Raw genomic sequence first — 27,552 nt, 5'->3', positions numbered from 1 at the left:
AAATTCCCTGTACAAAACTTTTAATTTTTGACACCATATATACAAATTCAAAATATACAATACGATAATTGATGAAAATAAATAATAAATAAATCTGCGAGCAATACTTTTTACTCACAAATTAGGTAGTCATAAAGACAGCACTGTTGACGCGTACTTTGTTGTTTATGCATTACTTGTAACCCTAGCAGTTCACACGGTGTCAACAACTCTGACCTTAACATAGGTATAGAACAATATATAATACGCTTTTTCGGCGTAGCTGCTTTACCCAGCTTTTCACCTTAAATGACTTTAGCATAACGCCAGCAGACACGCGCGAATATTTTCGAATATTTGATAGGTTGATTCGAGATAAAACCTCTGAACTTTGGCTACATCACGGTGTCGGTGCTCATCGCAAAAGATGTAGCACTGTTCAGTGTAAGGAATTACGGACTACTCTCTGTATGTTCAAACGACACAAATTGTAGCCCAGTTACAATTACGCTTTAAAACCCATCTCGCAAAATTTCAGGGTCAGTACTCGTTCACTAAATTGTCCGGGGTATATATAATTTGCTATTGATAAACACAGTTTTGCTTTCAAGATGAGAAAACAAACATTACCGAAATAGTATAATGTCACGATAAGAGGAAAGTCGTTTAATTATCCAACTACAAAGTTTGCCTTACTTTGTCAGCACGTCTGGAAATCGTTCCTGAACGCCTTGATAAGCTGCCCTTATTAACACGTTTGGTATTTTGAATTCAATTTTTAATCGAAAAGAATTGTTCTAAAAAGTGTCATTTACAATTCGCAATATGATTTTTAATAACCCTCGTCATGCGAAAATGGGTCTTATTCCATATGGGCCCATCATATATATAGCCCACTCATCCTGCGCATCTCTCAGTCTGGTCAGGAGATACATAATGAGACCATAACATATTGAGTGATTTTATAGCGAACAGCATCGCCTCTGACCAGACTGCGCAAATGCACATATTGGGTTGAAGATACGCTGGCCGAAACGCATAAGACCCATTTTCGCATGAAGCGGCTATGAACGTGTGATTTAAATGTGTGGAAAGAAAACTGCGTTTAAATCAAATATTAACATACGTTATATTTCGATAGTGAAGAAATATACTCATAATAAGGCATGTGAGGACACATATCATGTGCACTCCCAGCCGTAGTATATTTTTTATCTACTTACACTAATTTGTGGTTTGACAATGATAACACACATTTCATGCAGTGAATATGCGACTTACAAGTTAAAAAAACACAAAAGTTAAACTTCTGTTTTCAGTTTATTTATTTAGAAACGTAAATTGCAAACTTTATTTCGAAGTCAGTATTTACGCCGACTATACCTTTTAAAAATATATTTCTTGTTATATTTAGTTGTTTTTTTAATATTCGGTTTTAGCGATAATAAAGCATTTTTGAAGTTGTCTACAGTATACCTGTACTAATTGGTGAACTAATGTTCAACGTTTTATAAATTGAGAACTGTGCATATAAACAAGCTTAACCTTCTACTATTGCGTTGTTAGCACAAGTAAATACAAAAGATCGCCGCTATCTGTTGAGAACAAAAGAACGTTTCCCAGAAATATCAAATTTAACCCCGCTGTAGAAGCATGAACGAGATTACGAAACAGATAATTCTTGTTATATTTAATTGTTTTTATATTCGGTTTAAGCGATTATGAAGCATTTTTATTGTTGTCTATGGTATCCCTGAAGTTATTGTTGAACTCATGTTCAACGTTTTATAAATTGAGAATATAAACAAGCGTAACCTTATACTATTGCGTTGTTTTACCGAATCTATTAATAGCCTCAGATTATGAATGACCTGTACTACATGTATGTCATTAAGACGCAGCAGATAGTAGACTTTTTTTAATAATTCATAAATAATTTCTTCAGCGACACGTATAATACAAACATTGTTCATTGATTTTTTTAATCTTTTCTATATCAAAAATATTCCATTTAAAGTCTCTATAACGCTCAAAATCAACGAAAATTTTGTAAAGTATTTCGTAAAATAAAGTTAGTTCACCTAAACAATCGGTGTTCCTTATAGCAATAACCACAATTTCAACGCTAGATGTGGTATGATTACATAGATTTTTGTAGACACAAAATGCTCGTTTTTATTTATTTGTAACTACAGCAAATTCCATGTTAATTTCCTGCGTATATATATATATATATATATATATATATATATATATATATATATATATATATATATATATATAACTAAAATGGTATCATGTTAAAACCATAATAAAAACGATCATTTTGTATCCAAAAACATCTATTTTACGAGACCACATCTGGCGTTGAAATTTCGACAATGACCATAAGGAACAATGATTTTTAATTGTAGCTTTATTTTACGAAATATTGTAAGAAATTTTCGTTGGTTTTGAGTAGTAATGTAACACGATATTCACATCATGTTCCCATTTGTGAATGAATAGAGTTGGAGAACTCAAACCTCTTGCATAAATTATACAACTCTTTCTCGCGCGGATACGGCAGGTGTGGCGGGTAGTAGGCTTTCCGTAGATAAGCCGAACTGACTTAAAATTTTCAGTAACAACATTAGCTGTTCGCTACGCGAACAACTAAAAATGGGTTGTGTTATTTTCTTACATACACTAACTATTTATTTTTGACTGGCCCCTGTGGCCGTATCCGAAAACAGACAAATAATATAATAGCTGATCAGTAATAACGCAATATTCGCTCAAATAGTATTCAATCTTTTAATTATAATTTGAATCAAGTAGATCATATTATTTTATAACTGAACATTAGATGTTATTACTACATACAACTCCTTTATCAAGCCGTTATGCACATACATATCAGGACGATGACGGATCGATCCTTTTGAATAGGGACAATGACTAACGATTGGCCATTGTCAGTTCGGATACTACTTAAGTGTACTTCCTTTTTCTTACATACACTACCATTTTTTTTGACTGGCCCCTGTGGATACGGCGGCCATAGTTCTTCTTGAATGCTCTGAGCTTTTATGAGTACATATGTACAGCTCATACCCGGAGGGTCAATATAGCTGGGAATTGTATTATTGCAACTAACGGCGGCCATTGTTTCGACCATTTTTGATTATTGTTTATCGTATTTTTTCAACCGGATGTTTGTCACAAATAGTGCTGATACATCTTAAAAATGAAAGAGAATACCATTTATCAGTTTGGAGTAGACATCATGAATATGTTTAATTGCTTAATAATAACAAAGTTTTGTGCCAAAACATTGTGCGTAGTAAGTTCAGTAGTTATCATAGCTGAACGAAAGTTATAGTTGAGTGAATGTTTCAGATCTTGACACTGTCTTCGTTGTATAAGTGTAGTTCAATTGCCACTGTCGACGCATCGTGACCCATTCCTTATCAAGTTGCTATACACGGCACATCTTATGCATGAACATTGATACTTCACTGCGTAATTTAAACCTCAATCCTAAATCGTCCTATTGCTAGTGTGTTAGGGAAATTCTTCGCACCTTTAGTACATGTTCAAATAGTAGGGCGTTTACATTGACTTATAGACACGTAGACGCGCGATACAATAATGTCGTTCTTGACAATTGTTTTAGCGCTCCTTGTTCACGTGGCAAGCGCAGAGAAGCGATATATCGACGAGAACGTGTTCCGTTGCATGCATGATATCGGCCTCAGCAGCTTCGTCCAAATCCTGACCGAGGCCAATATGCAGGGAACCCTCACAGGAACAGGTTTGTAGAAGTGAGAAAGACTTGAGCCTCGCTCTGGGAAAACGGGGTTGAATGCATGTGCGTTGAATGTCGTCTCAGATTAGCCTGCGTGATCCGAAATTGCACATCATATGAATGAAAACAAATGTTTACACCGTAAGAACTTTGGGTTTGTGGCTTACTGACCACATGATCCTTAGACTTCCCAATCTTCGACTCCCTTTAAAAAAGTATATAGAAATACTGCGTTTTACTTTTAATATTCTGTTTGTTCAATACTTAAAACTGTTTATAAAATTATGAAGCTTAAGAAAAGGATTCAATTTACAAGTATTTCCGTCCGTCTTACGAAACAATGATGTATTAGTCCGTGAAACTACACCATTGTTCCAGGACCTTTCACAATACTGGCCCCTAACAACGCCGCCTTCACTAAGGCCGACGTGAATCTAATGGGATCCCTGGCCAAGGAACCCCTTCTGCGCGCCCAGGTTGTGGAGTATCACATCGTAAACGGATTTTACGTCACGCCGCAATTGATACAGATGAAACAAGTCCCCACGATCGAGGGCCAACATCTCACAATAACTGGTCAGGGAAATGTACGTATAATATTAATAAATTGAGCAAATGACTTGTATTAAATTTCTCCCAACAGTGTTCCCTGGGCGCTCCCTTGTTTCACACCTGAGCGCTTAACTCCTCCCTTGTTTCACCTCTTAGCGCTTTACTCCTCCCTTGTTTGACACATAAGCGCTTTACTCCTCCCTTGTTTCACACCTGAGCGCTTTACTCCTTCCTTGTTTGACACATGAGCGCTTTAATTTACTCCTCCCTTGTTTGACACATGAATGCTTTACTCCTCCCTTGTTTCACACCTGAGCGTTTTACTCCTCCCTTGTTTCACACCTGAGCGCTTTACTCCTCCCTTGTTTCACACCTGAGCGCTTTACTCCTCCCTTGTTTCACATCTGAGCGCTTTACTCCTCCCTCGTTTCACACCTGAGCGCTTTACTCCTCCCTTGTTTCACACCTGAGCGCTTTACTCCTCCCTTGTTTCACACCTGAGCGCTTTATTCCTCCCTTGTTTCATACCTGAGCGCTTTACTCCGGAGAGAGTCTCTCTGTAAGAAACAAACGCAGTCTTCGTAAGCCTTTTTAACGTCTGTAGTACTAGCGCTGTGCCATAATGATAATTGACGAACGTGTCGTATGCTGTTTGACTCTTACTGTACATTTTCGTAATCTAATCAATTGTGTAAAATATAGTTATTTAACCTCTGTGTGTTTATCTTCCACTTTTCTCTCACTTGTTCAGCGCATGCTTATCAACAACCACACCCATCCTGTTGGCGGCAACACTACGGATATTATCTGCAACAACGGCATTATACATGTCGTGGACAGCGTCCTGGTCCCGCCAAAGTTCAGTACCGCATCCATAGCGGCACAGCTGCTCATCCGTGACGACCTCTTCCGGGACGCCTTCATGGCTCTTCTCCTCAACAATCTCACCCACATGCTCGAAGGTATTCAGTGGCACAGGTTGTAATTCATTTTCTGTTTAACAATCTAAAGAACCCGTATCCTCATAATTGTACTCAAAATCTTCGGCCCGGGCCACGATTATAAGGCGCAGTGATTGGCACTTTCGACAGACGATGTGATCAGTCACCTTCTATCAGTTACATCATACAGTAAGCATAATATAAAAACAATAAGTGTACATCTATACAGTTTTGTTGCAGTTGTAAAAAATAACATACATGATCACAATAAGGTGAACGCATGCATATTATAATTGGCAATACATGTACCGGTATACTAACAATGTGAAGACCCTCATTTTGGAGCAATCCACAGTTTTATACAAGCCTCGTTTTAAGAAAACTGGACTTAATGCACGTGAGTATAGTTTCGCCCCTTATAAGCCAGTGCAATCTGCACAGGTTATTCAGGGAAGAAATTTTTCGCATCAACTGGTAATTCGTTTAAAATAGAAGCCTGTAAAAGAAAATTTTCTCAAAAGCGGAGAGTGTAGTCCATAATTAGCCTGCGCGGACTGCAAAGACTAATCTGGAACGAATCTTTACTCACATGCATACAGCCCAGCTTTCTCAGAATGCAGATCATATTGTCGTGCTTTTAGTGAGTGAGTTCACGCTGTTCGCGCCCACGGACCTGGCGTTCGGACGCTACTCGGAGCTTAGCAACATCCGCCCGGATACGCCAAATGCCGCCATGATTTATCAGGGTACGTAAAAGTGCGAATGCGCTTAAAAAGTATAAAAACTATTATAAACTTAATATCATCATTGTCATCACCATCTCCATCTAAAACGGACTCATCTACAGCTCCGTTATCATTTTCCTCTTACGTACATCATACTGATAAGAAAACTCATTAATATGACCAATATGCGAGCTTAAGTATATTCCTGTATTGTCGTCCCTCATTTTTTGCTAACGGCCAAACCGGTCAAGTGATTGATGATGATGATGCAGATGATGAAGATGAGGATGATGACGATGATGATGATGATGATGATGATGATGATGATGATGATGATGATGATGATGATGATGATGATGATGATGATGATGATGACGACGACGATGATGATGATGATGATGATGATGATGATGATGAAGATGATTATGATGATGATGATGATCAGAAGAGATATCCTTTGAACGAAAAATGCCATACTAACGGAAAGTGTCGTCCCTGATTAGCTCGTGCTATTGCACAGGCTAATCTTTGACGACACTTTATGCACAGGCATTAAGCATAGTTTTCCCAGAACTCGACACATATACTATGGATGTGTATTTCATCAGAGGTGTTCAAGTACCACATGGTTCCCGGACGGCGCACCAGCTACAAGCTCCATGATGGGGACCGCCTGTTCACGATGCATGGGTCTGGCTCTGTACTGAACATCACCAAGAACGCTGACGGTAATTCATTTATTAAACCTATTTATTAAAACTCGAATGCACCAAAAACCCAATGCTTATTTAAATGTAATATATGGGAAATACTTATGTTGCCAAACTTCGACTTTAACAATTAAATGTCCGATTATTAAGTTTAAAACCCCGGCTATTAATGTTTAGGATATGTTAGTGCGAAACCTGAGACGTGGTGCACTTAAGATTGTAATATCTTTTTGTTAACTCACATAATTTATGTGTTCATCTATTTACTTGGCAAATAGGTTGAACCTTCGGTAACCATACATAGCTGTTCAGGAGCATATAATCGTTTTCGAAATGTTGATAAAATAATTATGTATATCATTTTTTTATAATTAATTTCTCTATGACTTTTCTATCAGCAGTGAACGCAATTCTCCAACTTGTAACAGATATTAGTTCCAATAATATGCGGTTCGGGTTGAAACTTAATTTTCTGACCACTTGCAAAACGTGTTAGAATGGAAATAACCTTTTACTCTAGTACACTGCCGTTGTTTATAACCTTAATAAACAACGAATTGTCGCTATTTTTTACCATTTAGTCGCTAGGATTTACGATAAATGGCACACAATTGTTTTAATTGCAATTAACTGAACTTCTATCGTGTCTGGTTTTGTACAACAACTACGGTACATGGCGTATACAATCGCGACATTGTAAGCACTATAAAAAGTTGTTGTTTTCCTAACCCACCCTAATTTGTGGTGCCGACCCTAACATTTAATTTGTATTTGCCATGTTTGTTTTCCATCAATCTGCAACATTAGTTCATATATGCACATTTTACAATTACGGTACGTATGAAGATAGAAAATCTCACGCAGAGATTGGGAAAATTTCTGTCACTGAACAACCTAAAATGAGAAATACATTTTGGATCGTATAAAATAATGACACAAGAACGTTTGGTAGACCTTCCTACCTACCGCATTAATATGAGATTTTATTTGAAATAAACAACATTTTTCATGGAATCGCTTTAGGCCTAATGGTGGACAATGCCAAGGTCGAGGAGGCAGACATTCCCGCCAGCAACGGGGTCATCCATGCTGTTGACCACATCCTGTTTCCTCGTGACCTCCTTGCGGCGCTCATAGGTGTCTCGGGTAGCCCTTAACTGACTCATCGCCGCACAGTGTCAAGTTTTGTTTCAATAAATGTACATGATTTGTTCTCGTGTTATGTATTAATTTTTTTACCAATATGCACGTGGATTGTTCATGTTTTCTCCATGCATTTGTGTTTGGTTACGACCGGCAATCAATGACGCGGTTACTAGTGCGACTACAAATGTTCTAATACAAACAGAAATGCGGAGAAACACAGTTGAAACTATCTTAATAAATTAGTCAATGATGCAATCCACGTCATTATGGTTTGATGCGAAGAACATTCGAGCGTACACAGATATGAGAAGTGTATTCTTCTTCTTCTTTCTATTCTTCTTATGTTTCTTCTTCTTTTTCTCCTTCTTTTCTTCGTCTTCTTCATCGTTTTTTCTTCTTTTCATTCGTTTTACTTATTTGCGACTCGTGCAATATTTTGCTGAAATTAAACAAAAGCTTTTGGTTTAAATTCACACATTTTAACATATACATGAATAAAATCATTATTGAGCCCACATCACAACATGACAGATAATCCAGGGGGGGTGTGCGCGTTTAATTAGTAGCATGAAATGCGTTCTTTAAAACTATCCACAGTTTCTGATTGTATTGCTCTTTCTGGTAATAAGTTCCAGTCTTTGATTGTTCTAGGAATAAAAGAGTTCTTATAAATGTCAGTAGTTGTGGCAATGATTTTAATTTGTTGGCTATGTCCTGTTCTGGATGGTCGTTTGTTGAAAGCTATGTGATCATTGGCGGAGATAGCCACCAGGCCATGTATGAGCTTGACGAGTAGTGTTAACGTTGTTCTCTTCTCCGGTGTGCAAGTGGTTTCCATCCAAGTTCGTTCATCATTGATGTAACACTTCTTGTTTTTATATACGGTAGTCCTATTTAACAAACCTTGCTCCCCTACACTGTATGTTTTCGATTATGTCTATATCCTTTTGTAGAAACGGATCCCAAACACTTGCAGAATAGTCCAAAACGGAACGCACTAGTGATTAACCCATTTATGCCTAGCGTCTAGAAAAAAGGCCTTGGCAAACAGCGTAGACCCAGATGAGACGCCGCATGATGCGGCGTCTCATCAGGGTCTGCGCTGTTTGCTTAAAGGAATTTTTGTAAGAAATATTCTAAATATAGAAATAAATATACTAGACATCCCTAATTTTGGAAATAAATTGATCCAATTTGGAAGGATGGGAGAGTCCACTAGGCATAAATGGGTTAAGTTGATTAAAGTTCTGACACAAGCCTTTCGCTTTTGAACGCATGATCTTGCTGTGAAGTGCCATGTAAAAAGCAATGAAATGCTATTTAATTTTTTAAACATACAGTGTACGAAGAGGCTTGACATAATGTAAATGTTTGCTAATGCTGTGCCCACTTGGCATTCACTTGCTCAGTAAACTACCGTGTACACAAGCATTTTATTAATTTTTGACAAACCACATTATATTTATATTGTGTACTTTTGATCACGTATATTCATGGTTGATACAATTACATTGTAAGTAATTAAGGAACCCACGCTCTCTGGCAAAACAACATCTTTTATATTTTATGAATTATTCCCTCCACTGAAAATTATAATGCATGTTTAGGTTATCACTGCCAAACATCGTCCTGGTTTCTCATAATCAAGAGAGACAACTCGTATACAGATTTTGATAAGGGTCTATCCTAACCAAAAATCTATCTTTGATTCTATCAACCAATTGGCTATGGGTTGAATTTAAAGGATATGTGTTTATTTACCCAGCGGCTGTATAGTATTTACTAGTTAATAAGATAACATTTAAAGTTAGGTTGTTTTTAATGCCCTAAAGCCTGGTATTCTTGCCACCAGGCAGCGTTGGATACCTCGACTACACATCACAAGTTCACAATGCAGCGCTAATCATCTGAATCAAAATAACGCATGCGTATACGCTTCCCACAATCCTTTTCAATTCATCGCTTCGTCGGATGTAATTTTGCCATGTATTATATGTTTTTAGCAGAAAAAAATAATTGTATATGAAGATAATTTTCAATCATATACAGAGAGCAACACATATCCATCGTTTACATGTCTGCGTAAAAAAAGTTAAAGTTATTCACATTGTAATTATCCTTTAAAAAATGACATCATCATCAACTTCATCAACATCGTCGTCGTCATCAGCATAATCATCATCATAATCATCATCATCATCATCATCATCATCTTCTTCTTCTTCTTCTTCTTCTTCTTCTTCTTCTTCTTCTTCATAATATTAATCATCATCTTCATTATTAGTATTATTTCATATGGGTTTATTTTATGCAAGTTTATCATTCCATAGCCCGAAAAAGCTACACAAATAGTGTATTTACGTCTTTATAAATCGTAATACGGTAATAATATAAAACACCTACTGTGTGTTTTCATTTGAACCCTTTGATATTAAATGTATGTTGAACCAAATAGATGTCGGCGATTTTTTCATGTCGACAACAAAAACTACAAGTAATTGGTAAATAAAGAACTCAAACTTTAAATGAAATGCTATTGAAGAGCAGTTCAAATATCGATTCAGAAAGAACCATCCATGAAAGGGCGATCAGAGAGATGTATTCATACGGGGAATATAAATAGGCTATTGAAATGCCCCCGTTAGCGTTGAACAAGAATCGTTTTTAAATTTATTATATTACGTGTTTAAATTAAGCATAATATATATTTTTCAGTATGATACATTAAATAACAACCATATGAGTTATGTTTAATGTTATGTAATACGTGAACACTGACTATTTTCTATAATTATGTTCTATAAGAATATTACATAAACGTGCAATTAAGGGATTGCGGATATGACATTTCAGTATCTGTTAACATTATTTTACTGTTGGTTTTTTTATGTTGAATGTGCTATATTCAATAGTTTATGCGTTTTTGTGTTAATGTAGGATGTGTTACATTCACCGAGAAACCAAATACTGAAAATCGTGATTATGGATATAATATGTGCTTAATAATATATAATTAAATATGCAAGCGGAATATACTCTTGTAAATTAATAGTTTTTACATGGGATGGGATCTGCCTTCAGTTCGGGAAACAAGGTAATTAATTGTTTCAGTATTTTATTAAAATTGCTTAACCGTCATGTAGCAAAGTGAGTACAATTATCAAAAAGGTGTAATAATAAGATACTTTGCCATATTTTTAGTCATCTCTTTTCGTCGTTATTGAAAATACCAAAATGAAGAGTGTTTTTAACATTTTATGAAATGAAAATTTTGTGCCTCCAACTGTATGTAAATATGTTTACTGTCAACACAAGAGCTATTCTTTCATATGAATATAAAGTTATCTTTAAAAACACACTAAACAATTCATTTACTCTATAACATTCCATATGTATATTTCTAATGAATTATTAACGTAGATCGCTATATCTGTTGTATACAAATACTAGTTGTCAAATATAACAAATCACTATATAGGCGACCAAACATAGGGCCAACGATAAGACGTTGTATTTATGAGTGTCGTAACATGCTGTATGTATTTTTTCCTTCAAAGTAAAGCACACCACTGTGATATTGTCTTTTAGGCGGGCCGTTCTCAGACATCGCAACCTAGAAGACCACCACCGGCCACCACACGGGTTCGATACGTTCTATTTTATTTGAGCCGCGCTCTGTGAAAAGGGGGTTTAATGCATTTGCGTAAAGTGTCGTTCAGTCCGCACAGGCTAATCAGGGACGACACTTTTCGCTTTAATGGTATGTTTCGTTTGAAGATAGTCTCTTCTTCGCATAAATGAAGTTTAAACAGAAAGTGTCTTCCCTGATTAGGACTGCACATGCTTATCTGGGACGATACTTTACGCACATTCATTAAACCCCATTTTCACAGAGCACGGCCTATTTTACTTAAAATCTCGATTTATTCCTCTTTTGTGTACAATTAACATGTTGCATACGAAATAATAGTTTATATTCAAAACGCTTGTAATGAATACACATACATATACTAGTATATAGTAATATATAACCCGCGTCATGCAAAAACTGGCCATATACCTGTGCGACCAGCGTCGCTGGAGTAGCAGACCAGCTAAAGAGAACAAACTTGGTATTCCACATTGATGAAATATTAAAGTGACTATGAAATCATCACGCTTCTTGCAATTATTTCGCAATAGGAATTTGATTAAAGTTACATATCGTAATTTAAATATATCAAACATGCATTTTTCATTGCACTACTTTACATACAATATAAGTAAAGGGTCATTAGCCTTTTGCTAGCAATGAAACATTTCCATGAGTCCTTAATAATTAATTAAAAGGCTCTATGTATTTTACAACTTATTAAACGACGAAAAGCATTTTGCTAGTAATGAAAATGTCATACGTGTTTATGCATACACAAAGAACCAAAAGTCTTTAACAAGCAATAACTGGACAATAATTCTTTTGCCAGCAAGTAAACAGTAAGCAGCATGAACATACCTTCGTTTTCCCAATAAATTAGGTATTTGAGACCAACATGGATGTGTGCTCCATAATGTAATTTCATGTTAAGGCTACGAGTTGAATAACGAATGATTTTCATGTATCAGCCAGAGTGTGGTTTGTTGTTATGCGTGTCATATACATAAGAATACCGTAAAAAATATTCCATGAAAACAAATCGAATAAAATATAGGGAGTGATCGCGAATGAAAAATACGTCATTAAAATTAAATTAATTTCACAGTTTTCAGCTGACGGTCCTTTTCATTTGAATTAATTAAAGATAGCTGAGCGGAGACATAACTAACTTATTAATTGTACATTTTCAGGGCACAGAAGGTCGACAACTTCGGGGTGAAAACAGACACGTTCATTATGAGGACGAGCGATCGCGGACTCGGTAAAACTAAAAATACGTGTTCTTTGCTAAATGAAAGTGTTCAAGATCGGCTGTCTCCTGGCACCTTGCTTTAAAACAAATGGTGAAATTGCGAATATTTTATGGTTAGAGAACGCCATTTATTAGTTTTAATGAAGTATTTTTTTGTGATCTTTTATTAACAATTACAAAGAAAATTATTCCAAATCATTTAAATGAGCCCAGTTAAATTTAAATTTATTTTATAAAAATCTGTTTTGTAACGTCAACACAGGTATTAAAATATCACTGGTCAGCACGTGCTCGTATACGCTATTTAACTTATTTCCCCCACTTTTTCTCGTGAGTTTAAGGACGCTGCCTGCGCCACAAGCTATCAACCCTTGGATGGAGGCAGGATACGCCCACCCTTTCTCAGTCAGTATGATATAAGTATACCACAGTACACGCAATATATTCATAATTCGATCAGCGTTATTTGTTTGTAAGCACAATATGCCTATAATTTTGACATATTTGATAGAATCTGCGCTCAATTTTTTTCAAACGGTTCATTAAATGCGTAACGAGGAAATACAAATCACTTTTCCCTCAGATCCCTGAGCGTGATGCTCCCGTGTCGCAAGCGACGACCAACCCCCGCATACAGCCGCCTCCATACCACGAAATACACCCGGAGCGCAGCTTACCACAGCCATCGACCTTCCGAAACCCCACCACAACTGCAGTCCCTTATCAAAATCATGTTCCGTCAGTCGCGCCTACCTCGCGCTCTCCGCCGCTCGTTTACCAACCTTTACAGGGTACATCACTTTCGGCGCGCCTACCAGGCTCTCAAGAAGGATCGGTGGCCCACGCGTCCCCGGATGTCAGACCAGACACACCACACGTGAGCCCCATTCCGGAAGCGATTCAGCCTTATGAGAATGATGTAGAGGTTTGTTTAAAAAAACGTTTAACGAAGCGGATTTTATTGCATTATTGATATTGGGATGTTCATGTACACTCATGAACTTTTTTAATTGGTCACTTTTTATTTCCCTAAAACTGAATCGTCGGCCCTTGTTATAAAAGAGAAGCCTTATTTTTCTTCAGAGTGAGCCTCAGTCACCGGTTGGGCATCAAACACCGGAAGATATCCAGCAGGGAGCCGGAACACCGGACGTGTCTCAACAAGAACTGAATTCGACACCTCCTCTAGCGGCATCCAACACTGTGTGGGTAAAACCTCAGCCACAGAACGAGCCCAAGAAAACTGCTGTAAAAGCTGAAGGTGACCGCTCTAGTCGTTTTTGTTAAATAGCGTTTAGAAACAAATGCAGCAGTTATTTTTGTTTAATTTACAGATTCAGATACAATTATGTTTAACACTAAGAAAGTATTTTAAAAATAATACCTATTAGATTTACCATGAAAAAAAACGTTGTGTAAAACTACCAGAAAAAATTACATACATATTTACCTAACCAGAGATCTATTTTTTAAAGTTAATTTCTGTTTCCAAGCTAACAGTTATTTCTAAAATCACAATATGATCGATATAATGTTCGGCATAGTTATGAATCAATCAATTAAAAATCCTCATGTATTCAACTGCTACAGGACTTTGAACAACTCCGTCAACCGCACTACTGGTTGTATTCCCACGCATCTAAACTCCGCACTCATTTGATATCACAGCCACTGGACGCTTAAAGTGTAAAATTTTAGCTAAACTTAACACTAGATATTCAATGTGAGCAACCTTAGAATTACCCTGTTACCACTCTGCAGACCATTAAGACAGTTTGTCTCCACACTTTGTTGGCTGCATATGAATCTAAGTCTCGTGCATAAACAAACTGGGTTACCTGGTCAAATCGCAGGAACACCTTGGTGCCACTCTAATTAATCTTGATGAATTTTAGTCTGAATATTTTTCTTAACAAAATCTAAGGATGATTTATAGTATGATTTACGAGCTTCCAAAAACTAGGTCACATATCTAATCTTGGAAAAACCGTGTTACCAATCTAGAAAAAATTATGAATCAATCTTGATGAATCTAAGTGTTTATCTTGACATTTAACGGGCTACGCTTGAATCTGGGTAACATGCGTCCAAAAACTAGGTCACCAGGAAAATCTATAAACAAAAGCGCGTTTCCAATCTAGATGCTACATAAATGCCTCAAGATTAATTGATGAACTTCGTCACAATGTTAATGTTTGCAATATCAAGGCTGAGTTTGAATATCGTTTACATGCGTCAAAAATAGGTTAATTGGTCAAATCTTAGAAAACCTTATATGCACTATTAAGGCAACATTTTGAGGCAACTTAGTATTGATGAATCTTGAAAGAACGATAAACTTGACAACATATAAGCCTAGTGGCGTATCCAGGATTTATGGTAAGACGGGGAGGATATCGAAAGATTTGCTGGGGGTCGGTGCAAAGCCCTGCTAGGGGTTCAAGGGGGGGGGGGGGGAGCTCAACGATTTTAGTGATTTTGAAGGCTTTGCAACCACTTCTCGAGCATGTCATGCCTTATGTACTTTCATCAAAGTACCTTCTTATAATGTCAAAAAGTGCATAGTTTATACGTAATAAAACTATTGACAGGAAATTCATTATATCAAGGGATAATGGTGATTTCTTCAGATAATTGGGAGTATAAAAAAGAGAATATAAAATGGAAAGTTTTACCGTCTTCCCACAGCTTTGGGATAAAAGCTTGTCAAAGTCTTCTGCATTTTCGCTCGTTTTGGCGTTGGCGCATCCATCTTTGTTGACATAAAATGCAGCGAAAAGAGAATCAATGTGCACAAAGAGGGATACGTCAGAATCGCAAAGTTCGACTTGAAAAACCGGACGACAGAGAGTCTAAAGTAAAAACATTTAGCGATTGTCTGTGATTAGTGGGAAATGTTATGTACGAAAAAGAAGAAAACTGAGTTTTAATAGGTGACGACTAAGATCTAGTTAAGTGTGAAACATCAAATAAATTGACTTTACTTTGGCGATTTTAGGGTGCAGGGGGGGGGGGTACGCTAAATCTAAGCTAAATAACAATACTTGATACGCACGGGCATCATTTAAAACTCAATCATGTTGGTACTTGGTCAAATGTTTCTTGACAATATCTAGGCAAGGTTTGAATCAGGGTAAGGTGCGTAAACAACTAGGTAAATAGTTCAAATGAAATCCTCTCGAGGCCACTTAATAACTCATTATTAATGAAGCTTTATCAAAATTATGTTTGTCAAAATGGCGGCTATGTTTTAAACTGGATCAAGTGGGGTCACAAACTAGATCACCAGGTAAATACCTCAACACTTGTGTCCGTGAACTCAGGTGAATGATTAATTGCCATCATCAAGGTGCCTGTACCACGTGACTTTTTCGGCTATGTGTGGGACAATCGGATGTCCACAAACCATCGCTTCAGGTAACGTTTTTGATAATTTCTATATTAATTCAAAACCTTTTTTTAAAAAAAAGACGAGAGCCCGGTCATTGTCAAAATACACAACTGTGTTAAGTTTGCGCAAAACTAATATAGTATTTTTTCCAAAAAGTGCAATCGCGCGTTTAAAAAGACACGAATTGAAATGCTATGTGTGGTACATGTATATATTTTATTCAATCAACAAAAACGTTCATTATAATATTGTCGAAGGTTTAAAAAATAGGGCGGACATTGTATTTCTTCATAGAGAAGCTATATACATTGTATGTTTGCACAAATACTTCTGATTCGGAGTGAGTGCTTAAAAATGCAATTATGCTATGTGTGGGACACGTTTTTGAAATGCTATGTGTATATAGTATACAAACTAAACTAGATAATCGAAAGATTGACCTAAACATCAATAATATTTTAAGTCTGTCTTAATAACAAAAATTGGTCAATAAAACATTGTTGGTACTGTTTTGCGTGCTTAAAATAAGATAATCACGACGTTCATGTTACTCAAAATTATCATGATTGTCGATAATTTATATTCATATTTTTTACTTGTAAAATGCCATTTGTTTGGGAACAGTGTGGTAGAGAGGTCGAAACACAGTCGGGAATCTCCAAACACAAAGCCACCCACGCACGGGAAGGAAAATATTTCAGTTGCGGCAAACCTTTTCTTGTGAGTTTCTATAAAATTGATTGTTACAAAATGTTAAATTTTCAGTGAATTGTTACTTCCAACTAAGGCACTTGTTTAATACACAAAATCGTAAGGATTGTTTGTGCAAGGTGTCATGTGAATATAATTGTAACAAAATTACAAAAGTGTTATTGAACTTATGGTTGTGTGCTTTTTATCTAAGCATATTAGACCGTAACGAGAGTTATTAAATAGCATAAAGAGATAATACAGCATTATTTAAACAAACAGACAAAAGGATCAATAACTTATTTTTCTGTAAAATCATGTATTCGTATCTAAATCCTATTGAGCTATCTTATATATCACGCATGATAATTATTTATTTTTTTAAGTTTTACAGTTTATTTCATGTGTATTTTGTTCTTTTCAGGGAGATTAATGTATTTTTGGAAGCACCTTCAAGAGACGTACTGATATCTTGATCAATGAAAATTTGTCATATATAGTTAATGTTTAAAAGTTTAAAAGACTGTTTGTTTTGTTACCAGATGGTGCAAGTATTGCAGTGAAAGAAAACAATCAAAGTAAACATTAAATACACATTTGAAAATTCAGCAAATTGAGCAACATGTATTGTTTATTACTTGGTGCGGTGGTAACAAGATCTTGCAGCCCCTTTCATGACCGGGTCGAATGAGTATTTTCATTAAACATCTTACACTATTTTCCGTTATTCAGATTTCATTTGAAATTGAGTTCATGAAGTTTTAATACAATTAAATATGATTGTTGGTATGATAAACACCAAAAGCCAAGACTTTTTTTGCAATGATCATTTGTTACGTGTTAATCAGATCATTTATATGTTTGTATAGCAAGATTTGTTAATTTGCGAATACTGATGTTCTTCTTAATACAACAACAACAACAACAACAACATTTATTTCAGCAAATAAAGCTTATACAAGCTCTTAGCCTACACATATACATTTTATATATACAAGTAATACAAGTCATGGCAGATGTGGATTAAGTGTTAAATTGAACACATGGTGTTAGTGCAAAAAAATATATAATATATTCGTTTGAAAAAAAAAAATTCAACATTGACAACTGAAAAATTAAATTAGTATCTAGTAACAAGTTATAGAAATAATTAAAAATCAAATTATTTCAATACGAGGATTATGGTTATAGTTATTTATAAAAAATAACAATTTCTGAAAGTTTATTTTATAACATAAATTATTAATAGCTTAGCCTTTAAAAAAATAAATTCAAAATGAAACAACAAGTTGAGCGGAAACAAATTAGCATTGTTTATAATGCTATTCAAATTTATAAGGAATGAGAAATTGTATTTGAGTTAAGGTATGTTGTGCGTGAAATAAAAGATGGAATAATGCTAAAGGGTTGTTACGTTCTAAAAGACTAATTACGTATCTAGTAGGCGTCGTAAATTTGAAGCTTCGTATATAAACTTTGCTAGATTAATAAGCATAGTTTTATTTTCACTGGACATCAGACTTTGAAACTTTGAAATTGTTGGCCATCTGCAGTACTGTGACTTTAAAAGTTTTCTTCTTAGGTGCGTATATATGGGGCAAACTAGTAAGAAATGGTACTCAGTTTCTACAGTATTCATATTACATAATTTGCACTTACGGTTTTCTTTTTCAATATTATTGTATCGCCCCCTTTCTATTTCTAGGTTATGCGATGATAAACGGAATCTGCTTAGGGTAATTTTATATTTTGGTTCATTAATTTTGTCTAAATAACTTTCTAACGATAAACTATGTTTGGATAAACAGTACGTAGAGAGACGGGTAGAGCTGTTAATATCGGCGTGCCATGTTTGAGTATAAGTGTCTAATATTCGTTGTTTGCATTGTATAAATTGTGATTCGGTTATGTTTTGGTTTATCCATAATTCGGACATGCCGATGCTGTCGAGAATGGATTTAACATGGTATGCCCAGTTTTGATTGTTGTATGTATGTCCATTGTCCGTATCTTGTTTTAGCATATTGTATGTAATTTTGATTAAGCTACTCTCATTTGATGATAGTAGTTTAAACCAGTATTTAAGAATGTTTATTTTTCGTATTTCATTAAAGGGTATTCTTCCTAATTCTCCATACAACGCGCTAAGGTTGGTTGATTTATTTACACACAGTAATTTCCTTAAAAATTTCGTGTGTACGGCTTCAATATCTTTCGCCTGTGTAGTACCCCATATTTCAGACGAGTAATTCAAAATTGATGCTACTAAGATATCAAAGAGTTTGAGTTTGCTTTTTGTGCTAAATTCATACATGTTGACCACTGAGAAAAGTCGGTGCATTGATTTTGACGCATGGTCTGCTATGCATTTTTGCGTTCTGTTAAAGTTACCGTTTTTAAATAAGTATACTCCCAGATATTTAAAGGAAGTAACGACTTCTAGTTTTTCACCATACAGAAAGATATCGATGTTTGTGTAATGTGTTCCTTTTTCGAAGATAAGCACTTTTGTTTTAGCTGTATTTATTTTTAATTTCGATGCATTACAGTATGCTTCTATGTCTGTTAGCATGTGTTGTAGTGAGTTTGGTGACGTTGCGAATAAAATTTGGTCATCAGCATATAAAATAAGAAATAATTTCAACTCGTCTATAGTGAATAAACCATCCAAATCTGTATTTATGTTCTCCAACATGTCATTAACGAACATCATGAAGAGCAGTGATGAACTGGAATCACCTTGTTTCACTCCTTGGTGTATCGAGAATGGGTCGGACAAGTTATGATTGAATTTAATTACTGATTTTACGATACTATACATCGCTTTTAGAGCGTTTATCATTTTTGAACTCATATTTTCCGATATCAATTTTTGCCAAAGTAGTGTGTGATTGATTTTATCATAGCACTGTTGATAGTCGATAAAAATGGTGTAAAATTTTTGACCTGAGTTTATTATTTTTGATATAATTGCGTTTAGTATAAATATACAATCTGTTGTGCTTTTGCCCTTTTGATAACCAAACTGGCAGCTAATGATTTTTTGGTGTTTGTTTGTCCAGTTTGTTAAACGGTTGAGTAGCAATTGTGAGTATATTTTTGCTAGGATATTATTTAAGGTTATACCCCTATAGTTTTTTGTTTCATTTGATTTCCCGCCCTTATATATAGGGACGATGTATCCGAGGCCCCAGTCTTCCGGGTATTCGGCATGGTTGAACAGTTTGTTGTATATTGCTAGGAGGTGTGGTCCTAATACACTAAACGAGGATTTAATAAGTTCTGAAGATATATTATCAGGCCCACAAGACTTGTTATTTTTTTGATGGAAGACGGCTGCCTTGAGTTCATGCAATGTGAATTCTTTATCTAAATCAATATCCGTAGATTCGGTGGTGGCAACATTTTCATTTATTTGTTCTGGTTGTTCGCCTAATAAGTTTTTAAAGTGCGTATAAAAGTCTGCTACTGTTATACTGTCATCCTTGTTTGGTGCTTGTTTATAGCATTTTTTTAAGGATTTCCAGAAATGTTTTGGATCTGATTTTGCTATGTCTTCAAGTCTTTTTCCTTCTGATTTTTTGTATTTTGCTTTAGATTTCTTTCGTATTTTATTGTACTTTGTTCTCATATTTACAAAGTGTGTTTTGTTTTCATCTGTTTTTAATTTATTGAATATGTTTCGTGCGCGTTTGAATTCTTTTTTAGCTGTGTTGCAGTTATAATCAAACCATTTCTGCGAATCTGCTTTATTTCGATTTTTTTTGTCGTGGTTAATATTTACTTTTTTTCCAAAAATTGTTACTGCATTGTCATAAATATAGCTAGTTAAATGTTTTATTTCACAATTAATGTTTTCCTTGTTTTCATTTAACAAATTGATATTCTCTTTCAATGAGTCTTGAAATTTTTCAACAAAACTTGAGTTAAAAAAAAGCTTAGTTTCCTCTTTGTATTCACCGGTTGTAATATGTCTAGTTTTGGTGTTACATTTTAAAGAAAAGTAAACACCTGCGTGATCAGAAAAGTTTTGCCAATTGAGTATTTGAAATTCGTTTATATTATCAACATAGTTTGCATTTATAATACGATAATCTGTTATACTCAAGCCTCTATTTGAGACGAAAGTAAATTGATTGTCCTGCTCTTTGTTGAGACGACCATTAACGATAATATGATTAGTAGCTCTGCATAGATTAATTAGCCTTTTACCGTTACAATCAATAACCTTGTCCGGATTGTTGCGTATTACTGGGAAATGTGTATTTATATTTTCTGTATCTAATTCTTCAAAACAGTCAAAGTACTTATCGTACTCTAGTATATCTGATAAGTTACCTGTTCGGGAATTGAGGTCACCCGTTATGCATGTTTTTCCGAGCTGCCCATATTTCTCAACCCCTTTCTCAATTTCATCAAAAAAATCGAAATCTTGGTCAATTAAAACTTTCGAATTGACAGGTGGGATGTAAGTATGACACAGATACATATCCGACTCTACAGAAGACAAATCTTGTTTAAATTTTAGCCACACTATTCCATACTGATTAGTTTCTACAATGGATATATTATCTGATAACTCATTTTTATAATAAATTGAAAGTCCACCGCTAAAGCGACCTTTGTTTGTACCAGAACGTTTATTACCGTAAACATGGTAGCTAATATACCCATTAATGTCAGTGTTTAGCGGTTGCTTTTTGTTTAGCCAAGTTTCAGAAAGTAATATTAGATCATATTTATTAACGTATTCTTGAAAGTCAACATCGTTTATTTTTCTGGCAAGTCCATTCACGTTCCACGCTATAACATTTAACTTCCCTTCCTTGTCCTAGTGTGTAACCTCCTTGAACTGACTGCTTCCATTTTCGCGTGATAAAAGTTTTGCACCGGCCCACTTCACTTGTTTACCGGCGCTCTTTTCACGGTTGAATAGAGTGTTCTTTTCTCGCCTCTGCTGTAGCACTGCTTTGGTTTGCTGAATTCCGATGCCCAGCCCGGTGGATTTGAGGTCATTTGTTTTGGTGATAGCCGTCGTCCGTACCAATTCTCGTTGTTGGTAGTAGTGGAATTTGGCCACTATCGGTCTGCATTTTCCGTTACTGGGTTTACCAAGTCTGTGAACTCTGTCTAATGTTATATTCTCCTCTATTCGAAGCTTTTCTTTATGTACTTGGTGCTTTAATTTCTATTGTAACATATGCATGCTGGTTATAGAGCAATGTTATTATTAATGAAGTGTTTATTTTGATAAACTTAAGATATTCATATGGAGAAGATATTGAAAACTGAATGAACTTAATAGACCACAAACAATCATAATTGGATTTATATTGTTATTTGTTATGAAACAATTGTTTTATTAACAAATATACTCAGATTTTATATTCATCTAATCAATTTCATTAATAACATAGATACAAAACACATAAATATACACATAAATCAATACATACACTTTGTTTCGATTATGCCAAAATACATATAAAATGGTATGTTTGCATAGTTAGTTGAAATAGCTTTCCGTAAACATCACAGAATGAAGCTGGGTCCGTCTCTGTCACTGTGGTATTGATAATTAACTTGCCGCATAACACCTTCCGTGTGGTTTGATGGTGTTCATCTAATTCTAACACAGCTTCGCGCCTTAAAGCGTTACTAATCCTTCGACTAATCATTGTCAAGTCTGAAAAACAACAGAAGTAAACCCCATTTTAAAGCAAGTGCTTTTACTTTCTTTGTCATTCAATAATAAAAAAAGGACCGAATTTAATAATCAGGCAGAAATATCAATCATGATATTTATTCAAAGACAATAAGTCAAAAAAAAGAAAATCTTATAGTTCAACATAACGTGTTTGTTAAAAAAAGACCATTGGTTGGATAACAATTACGCAGTGTATTTTATTTAAAATTTATGTTCAATTAAACATAAATTGTTTAAACATTACACAATTACTTCAGTATTCCATCATGTAACATTTGGTTAATTTGATATATATTTGCAGTACAGACTGACGTATATGTTTAAGATTCTTACAAAACTGTGTTCAGATTAAATGCAGAACTGACGGGAAAATTCTTGCATACCACACATAGCATTTCAAAAATGTGTCCCACACATAGCATTTTTGCATTTTTATACACAGACTCCGAATCAGATGTATATGCGCATACATACAATGTATGTAGCTTCTCTATGAAGAAATACAATGTCCGCCCTATTTTTTTAAACCTTCAACAATATTATAATGAACGTTTTTGTTGATTGAATAACAAATATACCACACATAGCATTGCACTTTGTGTGTTTTCAAACACGCGGTTGCACTTTTTGAAAAAAAACTTAATTAATTTTGCGCAAACTTAACACAGTTGTGTATTTTGACAATGACCGGGCTCTCGTCTTTGTTTTTTTTAAATGGTTTTGAATTAATGAAGAAATTTTCAGAAACGTACCTGAAGCGATGGTTTGTTGACATCCGATTGTCCCACACATAGCCGAAAAAGTCACGTGGTACAGGCACCTTGATCATGGGCCTCTTGTTGCTTGTTTTATTACAGATTACGAGGTCATGAGTCTATTAGGCAATAACAAGTCACCAAGAAGTAAATGGTTCAAGGACAAGCAAGTCATCAATAAGGTAACCAAATCAATCGAGTCTTGTTCTGATAAAACTTGGCTTAATGCATGTGCGTAAAGTGTCGTCCCAGATTAGCCTGTGCAGTCCGCACAGGCTAATCAGGGACGACACTTTCCGCTTTTATGGTATTTTTAGTTTCAAGGAAGTCCCTCCTTACCAAAAATCAAGTTTAGGCGGAAAGTGTTGTCCCTGATTAGCCTGTGCGGACTGCAAAGGCTAATCTGGGACGACACTTTACGCACATGCATTATGCCCAGTTTTCTCAGAACTCGACTCAATCCTAGGTTATTTGCAGACTGAACTCTTGTGTGGGTCGTTTTGCGTTTTAACATGAATAATAAGTGAAATATCAACACTTGTTAGACTGACCGCTGGAATTTCCTTTAGCAAGAAATTTATCCCACAACTTCTCCTCTACACCCAGGTGTATAAATGGTTACCTGTGAGGGAAATAAGCCAATGTGCCGTGGCTGCATACTGCGCCAATATGTTAACGGACGACTTATGACCCAGTGATCAGGGAAAAACTGTAAAGCGCCTTTGAACGCACATCCCTAGTATGAAAAGGGCGCTATATAAATGTGGTATAAAAAAAAAAAATCCGCAACAAGTAAATAATATGCTTTTTTAGTAATAGTGGAATGTTCGTATCAAAAAACTATTAGCACTGATATCGAAGTCATTCCCGAAAAACCGCGATGTGCGCTTCTCGTGGTTCGTTTTAATCCCGTGTCTTCAGCTCGTTTTCTATTACGTGTCGTCTGCTCGTTTTATATTTCGAATCGAATGCTCTTTTTTCTATTGTGTGTCGTCTGCTCGTTTTCTATTTCGAATCGAATGCTCTTTTTTCTATTGTGTGTCGTCTTCTCGTTTTCTATTCCGCGTCGTCTGCCCTTTTCCTATTTCGTGTCGTCTGCGTGCAGACTCTGGAGGAACATCTTGGCGCCAATCTGCAGTTTTACCGCAACAAGGTCCGGTTCCGACCGCACGGCGACTACATAGACGACATCCACATGTACTGGCTTGGCCACTACGATCTGCTTGCCGAACTGGACACGTACATTCAATGGTATGATAAGTAGATGGTTGTTTAAACAAACCATTAAACTCCGAATTTTCCAGTCATAATAAATGCTGGAAATAAGACACGGGGACAATTCACAAAAATCGAACTTTGACAACACTTAGAAAGCGGTTTAACTTGTTTTATATAAAAGAGCCGGGCCATTTTCTATTTGATTTTCCGATGCGCAAGTGATAATGATAGTGTTTTAGATGGATGGAAAATATTAAGCAATCGTTAAGTAGTTCAAACTTTGTGGCAAACCGGATCCTTTTATTTTAATGTATGTCGTTTATCGCACAAAAAAGGATTCATCAAACAAAAACGGCACTGTTAAAACTTTAAGAGGCTTTTGTACAGTCCACCTACCGCTCAAACGTGGAAAGATACATGTTTAGTAAAGTGCCGTTTTTACTCTTTGAGATTATTACCGTGTCTTTGGATTTAAGATGTTAATATTATTAATGAACACTTAGCAATACCCTTTATGAAATGTACCATTTGCGACATTCTAAGTATATCGATTTGAGACATTAAAATGCGTTGCAGACGCCTTGCTATTACGAAATAAGAATGTTTTAGTGGAACATTATGACAAAAAATAGAACTTTTGAATATACTTCCAAGAGACGCCACCTTAAAGCATGCCATTTCACGTTGCAGGTTGTTCCCGATCTCGGACAAGAGTCGCGTCAATCCGTTCTCGGAGCCGCTGAAACAACGGGAAGCTGAGGTATGTCACGTGACATCTGAAAAGGGAATATACCGTTGTTCGTGTTCTTTTTGCTTTACAAATCTACACGTCGCTTAATATACGTAAGTGTATTTCTTTACATTGAAAATATAGTCGTTAAAAATCGAACTATTGTTTTTTTAGTTTTTTTCCAACAGGCTGCGATGATTTCCTTTGCTTTTCTTTCTGGTATTATGTTCATCGTAACATCACCTAAAGTACCTACTTTATCAAGAAAGTAACAAGCTTTATGTGTCCATGGGATTCAAACGTTCGAGGTAAAATTTATTGGAGAGTACATAATAAGTACTTGAATTTCGCCACCATTGAAATCAAAGCCACCATACTTCGGTACATGTAACGCAACATTCAAGTTGTCTGAACATGAATCAATGGAAGTCAAATCTCAACTTTCGGGTGATTTTGATTGCACGGTCTGTTTTTCTGGACGAGGCGTTGTTAGACCTTATTCATTAAAATCTTGTGAGATTGAGTCACACGTATTTGCATTTGCGTGTATTTCAAGTTGCGACATACTTTGGTCTGATAAATTGGTTGTGAGAATGCAATTTGTATGTTATATATTGTACAAATCATTTATAAAACATACGCAATTTTAATGCGCAATGCCCCATCTATCACAAATCCCATTTATATAGTGTAACTTCACGTTGCAAAAAATGTTCTATGCATTACGAATCATATACAATAATTGTGCAAAGTCCGCTCTGAAATTCAGCAAATCTATGAGACGTCCGAAACCCGGCGGCGAGTTGTGCGCTCGTATCGTCTGATGCTGGACTTCTACGGACTGGCTCTGGCAAACGAGACTTCCGGTCAGCTGACCAGGGCTAGCCACTGGAGGGATAGATTCTTCCATCTGAAAAGGTCCACGGTTTGCTTTTTTGTGTTTTTTGTTGTATTGCTTGTATTTATAATTGATAACTTCAATGGCTCAGTAGAACATACTAGTAGTACAGAGAAACCTCGCTATTAAGACCACCTGTGGGACGTTTGAAGAGGTATTAAAAGCATTTTTGATTAAAAAATAATACACATGGTAAATATTCAAAGTCAAACTTTTGAAAAAAAAAATTAAAACATAACTTTCATCACATCTCATACTGTGTTGCAAACCACCAAGACATCTTTGGATGCCATGAAGTCGGTTTACCCCAGTTCTTTAGCATAGAGGAAAGCTTTTTCCTGAAGCAAGAAATTGTTCATGTTGTAAACTGGTGATCTGGAAACGGCCTTTTCTTTCGTTGCCATGATTCTGTTCATAACCGTAGTACGTGTTCAACAATGACAAACCATAGTTTACATGATAGTGTGTTCACACAATAAACTCAGTCAAGAACATTGGCACTTATAGTAATAAACACTGCATTGCTATGATAAAAATACGTGTTTTGCTTGTGTTTCCATTATACAAGGGAACTATGAAGAATTTTAGTAATTTGTACATGTAATTGAATAAAGCAAACAATATAGCGCTTTGGAACCATATAAAGCAAACAATATAGCGCTTTGGAACCATTAACTGTGATAGTTTACATTGAATTTATTATTTAAACGTCTACATTTGATAGATCCAGTCGGGAGCACTCTCGTCTAACACGCATCATCAAAAGCCTTGGGGAGCTAGGTTTCACCTTCTACCAAGCGCCTTTAGTTCTACATCTTCTACACGAAACGCTTGAGACAAAGGAATTGGCTGGAATAAGTCCGTCCTGCATCCATCACTGGATTCGCGCCATTTTGTATCGCTTTGAGAGGGAATTTGTGATCCGGCAGTTCCGGGAAAGGATTCGGGAATATGAGCTTGACAGTAAAAACATCTATAAGGACAAACATAGCGACAACACTCGCTATTACACACTTGTGAGAAAAAAACTATAATAGGCGGAATTGCAGAAGCATATGACGACAGGTCTTCTGCTATTTAGCAGTTTAGCCTCAAAATTAAAACATGCTGTTTAAGAATTGGATTTATTACTTCAAATAACGCAGGTATTTGAAATGTGATGACGGATTTGTAAATAAAAGTTGAAATACAAGACTTTTTTCACATTTACTTTAAAATCCATAAAATTTACAAATTAAATGTTTTCAAAAAAGCACACAGATGAAAAAAATATGTCCATTCCACTACAAGCTGTTTATGGCCAGATTTGATTGATATTCTGTATAAAGTGTGGAGTTGACCCTTCAGATAATTAGACAGCAGCACTCTACCCACGCGTGTGTGGTCATTTTTGCAGAGTTATCTTTAAAATTCGTGATGAATGAGAGTTACAGT

The 27,552-nt window shown here is 35.7% G+C and overlaps 2 protein-coding genes and 1 long non-coding RNA gene across 4 annotated transcripts; 2 read left to right on the top strand and 1 right to left on the bottom strand.

Annotated features, from left to right (window-relative positions):
• The first annotated feature begins 3,433 nt into the window (after window positions 1–3,433).
• Window positions 3,434–7,908, top strand: LOC127849564 (periostin-like). The gene is made up of 6 exons (XM_052382283.1): window positions 3,434–3,775; window positions 4,148–4,356; window positions 5,073–5,283; window positions 5,904–6,008; window positions 6,596–6,715; window positions 7,721–7,908. Exons 1-6 carry the CDS (start codon window positions 3,613–3,615, stop codon window positions 7,852–7,854), a joined length of 942 nt encoding a protein of 313 aa, XP_052238243.1. The 5' UTR covers window positions 3,434–3,612; the 3' UTR covers window positions 7,855–7,908.
• On the bottom strand, window positions 3,584–5,076 carry LOC127849570 (uncharacterized). The gene is made up of 2 exons (XR_008034915.1): window positions 4,566–5,076; window positions 3,584–4,534 (listed from the first exon to the last, which is right to left on the bottom strand). It is a non-coding gene; the product is annotated as an uncharacterized LOC127849570 (long non-coding RNA).
• Window positions 7,909–10,787: 2,879 nt separating the features above from the next.
• LOC127849525 (opioid growth factor receptor-like protein 1) lies at window positions 10,788–27,310 on the top strand. Of its 2 annotated transcripts, none has more exons than XM_052382157.1 (11): window positions 10,788–10,937; window positions 11,432–11,485; window positions 12,668–12,738; window positions 13,071–13,134; window positions 13,313–13,654; window positions 13,813–13,990; window positions 23,375–23,454; window positions 24,378–24,523; window positions 25,181–25,250; window positions 25,990–26,138; window positions 26,843–27,310. In XM_052382157.1, the coding sequence occupies exons 1-11, from the start codon at window positions 10,908–10,910 to the stop codon at window positions 27,150–27,152; spliced, it is 1,494 nt and encodes a 497-aa protein (XP_052238117.1). In that variant the 5' UTR covers window positions 10,788–10,907; the 3' UTR covers window positions 27,153–27,310. The 2 variants fall into 2 exon arrangements, with proteins under 2 accessions (XP_052238117.1, XP_052238113.1); XM_052382153.1 differs by having other exon boundaries at window positions 13,065–13,134.
• Window positions 27,311–27,552: the final 242 nt, after the last annotated feature.

The sequence above is a fragment of the Dreissena polymorpha genome, chromosome 1, assembly GCF_020536995.1.
Source record: "Dreissena polymorpha isolate Duluth1 chromosome 1, UMN_Dpol_1.0, whole genome shotgun sequence".
Classification (NCBI taxonomy): Eukaryota; Metazoa; Mollusca; class Bivalvia; order Myida; family Dreissenidae; genus Dreissena; species Dreissena polymorpha.
This window is presented reverse-complemented; position numbering and strand designations above follow the sequence as displayed.

Coding starts and splice junctions, on each gene's coding strand:
- LOC127849525 (XM_052382153.1), top strand. CDS start 10,908: ATGGGATCTGCCTTCAGTTCGGGAAACAAG. Junction 13,655..13,812: donor CTTATGAGAATGATGTAGAG/GTTTGTTTAAAA, acceptor ATTTTTCTTCAG/AGTGAGCCTCAGTCACCGGT. Junction 25,251..25,989: donor TGAAACAACGGGAAGCTGAG/GTATGTCACGTG, acceptor TCTGAAATTCAG/CAAATCTATGAGACGTCCGA.
- LOC127849564 (XM_052382283.1), top strand. CDS start 3,613: ATGTCGTTCTTGACAATTGTTTTAGCGCTCCTTGTTCACGTGGCAAGC. Junction 5,284..5,903: donor TCTCACCCACATGCTCGAAG/GTATTCAGTGGC, acceptor TCGTGCTTTTAG/TGAGTGAGTTCACGCTGTTC. Junction 6,009..6,595: donor TGCCGCCATGATTTATCAGG/GTACGTAAAAGT, acceptor GTATTTCATCAG/AGGTGTTCAAGTACCACATG.